Genomic DNA, 11,860 nt, shown 5'->3' on the forward strand with positions numbered 1-11,860 from the left:
ATAAACAAATTATGTTTTAATATGCTTGAAATACATTATTAAAATACCCAGAAAAATACATTAAACTGTATTTGCTTCAGTGATTTTTGCAATTACCAGAAAACCTTCCACTCTCACCCCACAAATTAAAATGGAGATCTGGAGCAATTACAATGTGGAAATGGTAGCTGGCATTGCTCTTATCTGCTTCCTGTTACTAACAATTTGTTTATTCTTTCTTCATAACTCATCACTCAATATGGCCTGACTTCCTTTTATTTTTGCCTGCTTTCTTATTTGGCATGTAAGTAATTGTTCTACAGCTGTATTTACATGTAGTTTTGTTCCTTACATTCTTAGTCTGTGTGTTGTTAGCTGAGTGTATGGGGGTGCTAGATCTTTGTTTTACTCTGTGTGCAATAACTGTAAAGAATGCTACTTTTCAATATTTTTACAGATTCTCTGTGTTACTAACTGCTGTCACACAAACAGGGAATGCTTGTTGGGTTTATGCATGTTGATATAATGAATTCTGGTAATGTCTTGTACCCGCAGCAAAGAACTAACCTTTGGCAAAACATTCAACCACTTGTGTACACATCCTCCTTTATGAGGGATTGGGTCTCTGTTGGTTTTCTGAGCGTTTTAAAAGCAAGCATTTAGGCTCAACCTTGTAATTGAAGATAATTTCTTGCTTTTATGTCAAATCAAGTTGTTTTTCCAGACATGTAATTTGTGTTGAAGTTTTTGCATTATTAATTAAGATTTGAATGTGTTAATTAGTTTAAGGTTCCAAAGTAAGCAAGAGAGTGTGCATTAACTGTTCCCTCCCTAGAGGTTAATTAATTGCTTTAATTTTGATTGTGAGAAACAGCTATTATTTTAATTATCCTGTTGCAGGGTTTAGTATAATCTTCTGTGTCAGAATAATTGGATAGTTCTCCCAAAAGAAACTTAAAGTGCAATGAGGAAAATCCAAGGGAAATTAAAAGTTATAGTGTAATACCCATCAAAGGAAAACCTCCGTAAACTGTCCTCCAGTATTCGCTCTGCCTGCTCTACAGTATTATTTATTTAACAATGAGTGCAAGTTATGGCAGCTCACAGTTCTCCCTATTAAATGCAGAAAAACCAAAGGATGAAGTAAAGGGAGCTGAGATGACTGTCTGGGTGTCATATGTTCAGAGCTCCAGGTGTCCCTGCACTGCCTCACTATATATAGTCAAATGGGGGATATGAGTTTCAGCAGAGCAACTGAGCTAAAAAACAAACAAGCTGTTAAATACAGTCAATCTTATATTTCATTTTTAACTGGATATATCTATATATTTTGTTTAAATCAATAACAGATAAGTGCAGTTGTCAGTTCAGAGCATATCAGGAATATTTTCAGATTACTTTATATATATATAATTTTTTATGTTACGGTATGATTTTGTGTGAAAGTCGCCTGTATGCTAACAATCTATTTTATGTGCACGATCATTTGCAGCAATAATGACCTTTTCTGTCATTTTCTGAGATATTTCAAATTAAAACCTCAGAATGAGTATTAATTGCTCAAAGAGCTTGGTTGCCTTTTGTACATAATCTGATCATTGTTAATTAAGTCACCCCCAGATATCCCATTTAGATAAATCTGCACTTTCCTGCACATGAAAACAGATAATAATATATTCAAATCTAGAGTATATCTGTCATTTCGGCTTTCCCCAGACAACTTTAATATAAACTAATGCCGTATTAGTTTTTATCCCAAGTCTTCAGTGTGTAGCTTGAGATGGGTGTGCAGGTTCAAGTTTTTGCTTGTACCAAAAAACACATTACATTGAAACAAACATTAAAATACAGTATTCCACAGACATTGTTTTTTATTATATATACAGAGAGAGGGAGAGAGTTGTAAAATGAGTTTATCAAGTCACAAAAGAAATTACTTATTTCAAACTTTATTACATGTATACCCCCCCTAGGAAACCCAGAGGAGAGCCTGGTTGCTGCAGTGTCACATGTTAACATAAGTGACTGCTGTTCACTTGAAAATACATTATCTCTGTAAATGCCCTGAGGCAGATGTGAGTGTTGATGTTGTGCGTTGATACGTCTCTTAGTTGGAAAAGCTCCAGGGGCCACAGATAATTTGGCATAATTAGACTGCAGAGGTGGAACGATAGACTCCTGTACATCTCAGTGCACAACGCAAAGGCAAGAGTGAGGGCACGTGTGAGCTGAAGTTTTCAAAGTAATCATACTGTTTGACCATGTAGTGTTGAGATGAAAGGGACAATCAGATATCTAATTAAAAATAATAATAACAAAAATAATAATAAAACGTGTGAGTAGATTCACACATAAATAATTTTAAAAATCCAGGAAACTGGAGAGCAATGTGTGATTTGGAAAAGCATTACTTTTTGAGTTGAGGATGAATAAATCAAATATGAAAAAATAAGATGAATTAGAAATCAAACACTCGTCATCTATTCATGTAATGTACATGCCTGTTGTATGTAAATTTCAGGTTATGATAAATTAATTAACCTCATAAAATCATGCTTTCGTTGACAAGATAGCACAGCACGATGTAGGCCTATAACACACAGCTGTGGTTCTCATCACTGGTCCCGGAGAACTCTGGATATGCATATTATTGTTCCAGCCGAACTCTAAATTACACAATTGGAAACTTAATTAAATTAATGTAATTGCCTATTTGTACTTTAGACCAGTGGTTCCCATCATTTTTAATGCCATGGCACACTTTGCTGAGACCAAAAACCTTGTGGCACACCAACATGAAAAAAAACAGAATTTACTAGGTATTGTCTTACCTGAATGGCAACAGGTTGCTAAAACTATTATTACACGCACATGGTATGTTAAAATATGTCAGGAGAAGAGTAATTAAAAGGGTAAATGTGTGAAGTGCAAGGTGTGGCCTTTAGTGGTATGGTAAAAAAGTAGACAGACATACTAAATAATTACTTCATACAAATCATTTATTTAGTGCAGGCCAGACACTAAAAACTATTTGCAGTAAATATAAATTAACAGCAAAATATGTTCAGTTCACAATATCTTATAACAAGTTAAACTAAGTGGTTAAACATAACAAAGGGCATTACAATTGTTGGAAAACAATAGCACACGGATCAAACGTGCTATCCTGTTTTATTCTATTTGATGAAACGTTTCTCAAATGAAATGTTTTGTTTGCAGACTGAATGCACACCTGAGCTGAGCACGATAAAAATATATCCACAGTTGATTTAAGCAGTTTCATATCAAATAAATAAGCCTACCAAAATGGCAAGGACAAACATATTAAATATTTATAAAATCTATTTCGTCCAACGTAGAAAAAGGACAAGCAGAGTGCAAGATAAAAACGAATTCAACATCTGTAATACATATAATCAATTGTGTTTCAGTACCACTGATGCAGCACAGGTGCGCATTCAGTCCAGCAAACAAAACATTTCAGTTATGAAACGTTTCCTCAAACAATAAAACCTGGATGAAGTCTGAATTATAAGTCTGAAAAAATTACATCATAGTTTTGAGGGGATAAAAATCTCATGGCACACTTGGGGAGTCCTCACGGCACAACATTGTGCCATGGCACATGGGTTGAAAACCACTGCTTTAGACAACTAAAGGAGGTCTGCTAGAACAGAAAACTGAAGGCTCAGCTGTGATCCTGAGAGCCACGAGCAGGCAGGATAAACTCGTTCAGCTCCTGAAGCTCACTCTACCTGCCATGTGATAAATGAGCAAACAGAGCACCCGAACAGCAGCGAGCAGGACGTGCTCTGGGATTTTGATTTTGAAGTACGCTAAATCAATGGCAAATAAACGTACTGAAGCCTCCCATGCTGTCATGTTACCCTTTGATAACAATAACAAGTCACTGACACCCTGTGACAGCAGTCGACTGCATTCACATTCACAGCGACTGGCAGGCTTCTCAGCGGCTGCATTGTTCTTAAACTGCGAGCTGATGGCAAATCAGTGCCCAGGGTGGCGTGCCGAGGTCATGGAGTATCTGACACCGCAGCTCACCTGCTTTCGGCAGGCTTCGTTTGAGCAGGAGGGCGTCCTCTTCCTCTTAGCATCCATCAAGAAAAACTTTGGGAAGAGGCATTCAATAAACACACCTCCCTAAGTGCAGTGCGTCTCTGTGCCAGAATAGTGAGGATGTCCACATACACACAGACAGGCTCATGCACAACACGTACACCATCGCACAGCAGGGAGATCTGATGTTCCCTGTACCAGCAGCAGGATCGTGCCTCTCCAGGGCCGGGACTGCGGACACTTGCACCACTCCTCACAAAGACACGCAGTGCTGTCACACAGAGCCACGGCTTTATATTCCACCTTTCCTGTGGAGACGAACATTGACCCGCAGCACAAAACTCAAGGAGAAAAGCAAAACATGCATGGTGAGAATGAAGTGTTAGGAGTGTGGCGCTGAAGCAAACGCAAACATCAGCTTGTACTTCTCCTTGGTTAAGCTAAGCTATCATTGTCAGTCCTCAGTTTGTGTGGTTTATTAATGCAGGGCACACTGTGGTAAAACCCAGCGCTGTCCATGACATTGTTGGCCATTTTAATATTATCCCAAAATAATATTAAATATAGGCTGCCGAGAGCTGCTGGAAAACGACTGCGCCTGGAGCTTGTGACATTTTAGCTCCCGGCTTTCCCTCAGTGATTTGTGATATTCGAGAACGTATTGAAGGAATTAGTGTGTTTTGCATCCAATTGTACATCGCAAATTGAAAAGCCATGTGATGCTTTAGCAGGATGGGATGCACAATTAATATTAATCCCATCAGTTTATTCTAAAGTATTGTGATGCTTTAATACCTTCAAGATTACTTCCCAAACTTATCAAACAAAAATGCAGTTTTGATTAAACTACTCAACTTCAAACCACTTCTTTATTGGTTTGTGATGAGCCCCATTTACCAGCTTAATCATTCATTATATCCCTTTGACAATACATGCCACAAGGATCATTCCGTATTAATTAGATTGCTTTCAAGTTCATGTAGACCATCAAACCAGACCATGTTATCCATTTTAATGAGTTGCATTAAGACAGAAAAAGTGGACTGCTTCATTAAAACCATTGAGTATGCTACAGCATAGACCACATTTATGGAGATAACACTTTTATGTGGTACATTTTTCAAAAGCAGGTGACAATTATTATACATATTGCATAAAGAACACCCCTGGCATTATTCTGCACTGCTGTACTCCCCAGAAAAAAGCTGGGCACTTAACCTTTCCAAGTGTGTGTGCTGTCAGTCATCCTTACACTGTCTGAGACATCCATGCTTTACACGACACACAGCTCCGTCAGGATGTCCAGTCAGAGTCCCGTCCGGCCGATCACAGATGCCTCTCCGCTGCGCACAGAATAGCCTTGAAGACCAAAGCTCCTTTTTACAGCCATAGGTGCCCTTAGTCATCCTCGTCCCCCAAGAGACCAAAGACTAAACTTCAATGAGTTATGATCTGTACATATCAAGCTAAAAATATCTCCCAAGACTGATGGTACCACTGAGCCCAACTCTTAGTCCAAACACAGTCATTAGGCTGCAAGCCCTCATCTAGATCCTGGAGTTAGAAGCTCTCAGTCGTTCAGCGTTTGCAGCAGTCCAGACTAGACTTTGCCCTGGGGCGGCATTGCCACTGACCAAGCAATGATAATAGCAGCCTGCCATCTGGACAGCAGTTGATTAGCTGGTATACAGCAAGTCACAATTAAGGTTGACCTACGAGGCTGACTGGTCAAGGATTCACTGTGCTGTTAGGTGGTGATCTGAAACCGCTCTGCGGGACACATTGGTAATGACAGACCCCAGCAGCTGCTCTAATGCCCATAATGAGTTCCCCAGAACAGCAGCACAAACACTTGCGTCGCTGCAGATGGACTGGAAGAGAGCAGGAAGCGACCGGATGTGTCTCAATCCCCTCTGATATCAGCCAGGCAGCGCACTCCTTATTAATATTATCTTTCCCTGATCACAAGACTGCTTCTTCAATATAATGTTTCAAAGTATTTCTAAAAATGTTTCTGATTGGTGTATTTGTTACTGCACTACATGAGATACAGAAGAACAATAATAACATATATTTAGTTAGGATGATTATGATTATTTGCAGAGAGACAGAAATTTTAAATATGAAGTTAACAAAAAAAAAAAAAAATATATATATATATATATATATATATATATATATTTTTTTTTTTTTTTTTTTTTTGTATTATGTGTAGGTGTGTGTGGAATCATTTTGCCATCTGTTGCAAATTATTGTTAACAAAACTGATTTATTTCATGCGGGTTTGCATTTTAGAGCTGATATTTATATCCTTTACAAAACAGCTATTTATGTTTTTTAAATAAATATCCCCTCACAACCCTGAGCAAAGCACATCTGGTTCACATTTTGTTTCTGACAGTTTGATTAATAGTTTTACTGTTTTTAATACAATTTATGTCCTTTTATATTCAGCAAGTGTCTTATTTAATTTAATTTAATTTAATCTTTTCTAGAGAAGTCCACATCGACAAATTATGCAATTTTGAAAGGTTGGTAATGACTAAAAAGTAATGACTAATTACATACTCTTTAAGCATTTAATTTAACAACAACAATAATAATCATAATCCTCACTAATCAGTATAAATTAACAATTTAGAAACTTATAGAAAGTGTTCCTCTTAACCCAGTTTGAAAGATGCACATAACTAACCAGGTGTGTTCTCTGTGGCTCCACGCATCACTGGGCATCCGTGGGCATCACTGGGCGTGTCCCTGAGGTGCAAGGCTGTGGATTGGAGGGTACAGAATAGGCTCCGCCCATGTGCACAGTCCTTGATTCTGATCCCACTGCCATCCACCCACCACCTTTCACCAGAACTCAGAGCACAACACCTGCACTGGTCCAGACACAGTGCTGTGAATTCAACTATTTAGGATCTCTTGTAAATGTTCTTCATTAAATATATAAATACATGTTTGGATCCTACTGTAAAATGCGCAGACTAATGAACCCGTTCTCTTTATTTGATTTAGTTTTCTACCCTGCTGCTCATAAAATTGTGGATGTGTGTGTGTGTGTGTCCTTCCCATGTCTTGTAGCCAAACCCCAGAATGAACTCTGAAATCTCAACAACTGCTTTATAAGATGATGATGGTTGTTTTAACCACAGCTAACAAATGCCTTCCTCGTTGACAGGGCCCGGAGCAGTGCAGGATGGGAACAGTGGCGGCATCGCCCCCCACCCCTCTACCTGTCTACTCATCATTCTCTGTGTGCAACTGCTGGTCAAGCTTTGATGCAAAACTCTGTCAGAGGGGCGGTTCCCTTTTCTCTTCCTCTTTTTCTTTTTTCTTTTTTTTTTTTCTTACCTCATCTCCCAGGACCACAGACTTTTGCACTGAATGTGCATAGGCTCTCAAGTCTCTCCCGGTTTCAAGGTCACAAAAGTTTTGCAGAAAAACAAAAAAACAAGATGTATTTTTAACTTTTTTTTTTTTTTGTCTTTTTGGAGATTTATGTACAAAATGTTACTGCCCACTTGTGTGGCTGCAGCCGAGCACCGCTTCTAATCTCTATTGTTACTTTTTTAATTATTATTATTATTATTATTATTATTATTATTATTATTATTGTTACCTTCTGATAAACACTCTGGCATCTGGAGTAAGCAGAGTATAAGTGTTGGAGAAAAAACAAATCAATGTGAGATTTTCTCCTCGACATTATAAATGGTGGTATTTTCTAAGTGCTGCGTGGTATATTTCCTTTTAGTAATATGATGAGATATTTTCAGAGAGTATAGATATTAAAGATATAACTATATGAATATTATTGCTACTAAATCAGTTTCAATTTTACTAGCAAAAGGCACAGTGCCTGTCTTGTCCAGTGTGCTATTGGCACAACACTATCCATACACTGACTGGTTCTGGCAACTCAGGGTGTAGGGGTCCGTATCATAATGCATTTACAGCAGCAGCTCCTCCTCTCCTCTCGTCACACCAGGAGACAAAGTTCCTGGCTCGTCCACATAGAGCCCAAAGAATTACTGGTAGGACATTGTACAGTCTTTTTTATCATTGTTGTTTAAAATAATAATATTAATAGGTGTATATATATATGTATATGTATATATATATATACAACCTGACATGAGCTCTAACTCTTCCTTGTTGTGGAATACATATTTTTGACAGTAGGTACTTAAAATGCATAATTACATACAGACTTACATACATATATAATTCAATATATCAATATTATTATTCAATAAAACATAAAATACCATCCAATAGCATAAGATATGATACCCCAACCCAGCTTTTAATCTGTTTAGTAACAGGGTAGTTTTCTATAAAAGTGTCAGTTACATGTCTGCTCATAGCGTGGCAGTAAAGAACAGCAGCTCTGTGAAAAAAGGCAAAGAAACCCCTGAGTCCGTGATCCTGTGTGCTGGCCTGTGCTCACTCTCACAGAGGTGGAAAGGCCTGGTTCTAATCCAGACCTTCATCTCATCTTACTGTTTTACATTAATGTATTTATTATGGAAGAGATGTGACTATACAGAGTGCAGTGAAAACACAAGCGAACAAAACAGAACAGGAGAATGAAAGGATCACACTCAAAATCAATGAGTCAAATGGAATGCAAATTCCTCTGCTATATTTACCGATTTGTTTATTTTTTTATTTCAATTCTCAGCCATGTCTTCTTAGCTTAGATGTTGTTTTAAACTGCTGCTCTGCCTCTGGGAGCAGCCTGTGTTTGCAGAAGCCAAGAACGAGGCTTCCATGCCAGACTAACACCTGGGTGCCCCTTTGGAAAACACTTAAACAGCACCATGCATTTCTGTGTTAGGTTGAACCGAATTTCCACCAGGGTGGGGAACAAAGTGGCAGACAAACCATTGTTTTTATTGGATCTCTGTGTGATCAGAGATCTAGATAGGCGGCGCTTGATTCCAGAAAATAAACATTTTACTTGGCATTTACTTGGTTCAAAGTTATAAACTGGAGACACACACCAGATACCCCCTCATCCTCTCCTCTCCAAAAAATAAAAAGGTCAATGCTATTTGCCTTCTGTGGTATCTTAAAAAGGTAAATGGAGAATAATTAATTAAGATAATTTTAAAATGTAACACGGCCATTTCTATCTTGTTGTGGTTGTATTTAATAATTGAATCACACTGTTCAAAAACATCTTCCATGCAAAAACAACTGCAGTGCAAATGCACCAAAAAGTGCACCAAAGAGCAATCTAGCCTGTTGTGGGTGTACTAAAAGCATATAGTGACATCAGATCCGGAGCAGTGTTGTGTACCCATCATACTGTCCACGCAAATGTCTTTAGTTCGGCCAAGTGTTGTGGTGGTAATGGACCTGAACATAGCTCAGATATGCACAGGCCTGAGGAGGCAGATCGGCCACAACATCCAAACAGGGAAGATTAATCATAGCAGGAAGGCAATGTGTTTAATTGTCAATTTGACCAACTTCACCCCATTCTAGTTTGGTTTAACCTTTGGAATGTATCATACATATTGATTTCTATCTTTATAAACATGAACAATGTATATCTACTTAATTAAGGTCCATGACATTTTCATTTTTATTTAATTTTTATGCCCAGGCAACTTGTTTTCTTAGATTTTATGGTAACACCTTCAATACTGTGCTATACTGCCTTTTTATTATCGTGTGTAGGCTACATGAATTAAAACAAACCAGGAAATTCAAGCTGGTTAGCCAGAATCACACATGGAAATGCTAAGCAGATCTCACTTTACTTTAATTGCTATAATTAATTATCCAATTTAGACTCGTACACGGCTGTGAAATTGGAAAAGATCCTTTACCTTTTCTTTTGCTTATTAGAGGCCTGGGGAAATGCAGAAACTAGACCGACTTCCACGCGGATGGTAATAATGGGCGCGTGACTCTGCTTTGGTGGGGTGTCTGTACTAGTCCATAGCCTGCGTCTGTGCACTGTGTCAGTACATGCAAGACAAGCTTGGTGGCTCTTATCAGACTGTGTTTGCACTGACAGGTCAGAATGGTTCTGTGGCATTATAAAGATGGTTTGTGTCAGACTGTTATTACGATGACTGAATTGAACCAGAGCAGCCAGGCAGGGGCTCTAGTGCTGTGTGTTGTATGTGGTCTTGATGCACCCTGTATTTCCTGTAAAGGTAAGGCCCTGGTGTGGCCCTGTCCGATGGTACAGAGACAAGGAAATAATAATGGAAGGGTTATGATAACTATTTGCTTGCTAACCTCACAGAAACCTCAAAGAAAAAGCTGTAACATGCCGTAGATGTGCACGGCCACAAAGCCACAGTCAAAACACAGCAGCGATGTGCACAGTGCAGGAGCGGAGAGCAATGACATTGAAACTCACAGCTTCTTACCTGCACAGATTTATTTTATTTGTATTTTTTAAGACCAGAGTATTGTCCATGAGTCTTCAACTTCACTGGGATATTCCCTGGGATATTCACACTTTCCCATTGTTTTTGCTTGCTATCATTTGACCAGTGTTTTCTTTTGTCTTGTTTTTAATAAATGCGTCTGTGCATATTGTCTGCTAATAGAGACTTGTGTGTCAGACTCATGTGGAAGAACGGTGTAGCATTTATTACTGGATTTACTAAAGCAGCAAATATTATGGGATGGGGGTTATTTTCCATCTATTTTTTTGTGGTTAAAAAGTGGAATTGCTGTCAACAAGTTTGCTGAATTACTTAGGATAGATTCAATAAAAGCTGTCAGATCACCATAGTTATTTCCCTCGATAAACCAGGGTGTAATTGGAAAAATTAGAACATAACAAGACACACAATGATGTAAAAGGCCATTCAAGTATCTAATTTTCAATGCTCTTATACATTTTTTTAGCTGTGGTGAAAATGGCACTTCTGTTGTATCTACCCCTTGGTATGTGATGTGATGTGGAAGTGTTGTCAAATGCTGTGGTATGTTCTCTATACTTCAGATCGAGTCCAATACAGTGAAGAATCGCAGGGAAGCCACAGCAATGTAATGTCAGTCACTGAGAGATTGTTCTTCTTGGTACAATATCCTATATAAGACATACATTATCAGTGACCCCTAATCCAGGACTGATGATACAATCTCTCATTTACACTATGCATGGAAACATGTATGAAGGATCATTTTTTAGTACAGTACAATCCCAGAATATATATTAAAAAAGGATTAAGAATAAATGACATTTAACTTGACTCCCTGTAATGTAAAGCAATGTTGATTCATTTGTATTATTTTTTTCTTCATGAAGATTGTTTGTGTCCATATTTAAAACTGACAAGAAAATAAAATGTTGTATCTAAGAAGGGTGGTCAGACAACATTTTTTTTAATGTATTAACAAACAAAATCCGTTTCACAGTCACATTGATTACCAGAACAGTGTGCTAGCAGTGCATAGTGTCTTCATGGCCACATGGTTTAAAAAGGTTCCTGTTGGTGGCAAGTGCAGAGAACAAACAGTGTTCCTGTTATGTAACTTCAGGAATGATTGCGTAAGGTAAAAAGTGTACCGACTGGAGGGCCACAGCCATGGCCAGATTCAAACCCCAGCCTCCCGGGCCACAGCGCAGTGACCGCACCACATCACTAAAAGGCCCTACTGATTCGCTCACTGTTACTTCGGTAGGACTGTGGCAAATTGACAGAAGGAAAAGCCTGTACAGTCTCTTCTAGAACTCTTGAAGGAGAAAAATAAAATAAAAACAAGACCAACAGCAGGATAATGGTTTGGATTGCAGCCATTTTTAAGTACCCTTCGGAGGAGTGTA

The 11,860-nt window shown here is 38.3% G+C and overlaps 1 protein-coding gene across 5 annotated transcripts in view; it reads left to right on the plus strand.

Moving 5' to 3' along the window:
• ntm (neurotrimin) overlaps positions 1 to 11,396 on the plus strand; it is a 360,902-nt gene extending 349,506 nt beyond the window's left edge. For 3 of the 5 annotated variants that reach the window (XM_066707858.1, XM_066707849.1, XM_066707867.1), the window contains one exon: positions 7,238 to 11,396. In XM_066707858.1, the coding sequence (XP_066563955.1) occupies positions 7,238 to 7,338 (101 nt within the window). In that variant the 3' untranslated portion in view covers positions 7,339 to 11,396. Of the gene's footprint in view, positions 1 to 6,551; positions 6,611 to 7,237 lie in introns of those variants that run through there. The other 2 variants (XM_066707886.1, XM_066707876.1) reach the window with 2 other exon arrangements.
• The last annotated feature ends 464 nt before the right edge of the window (positions 11,397 to 11,860 follow it).

Source organism: Amia ocellicauda, chromosome 1 (assembly GCF_036373705.1).
Source record: "Amia ocellicauda isolate fAmiCal2 chromosome 1, fAmiCal2.hap1, whole genome shotgun sequence".
NCBI classification, from domain to species: domain Eukaryota; kingdom Metazoa; phylum Chordata; class Actinopteri; order Amiiformes; family Amiidae; genus Amia; species Amia ocellicauda.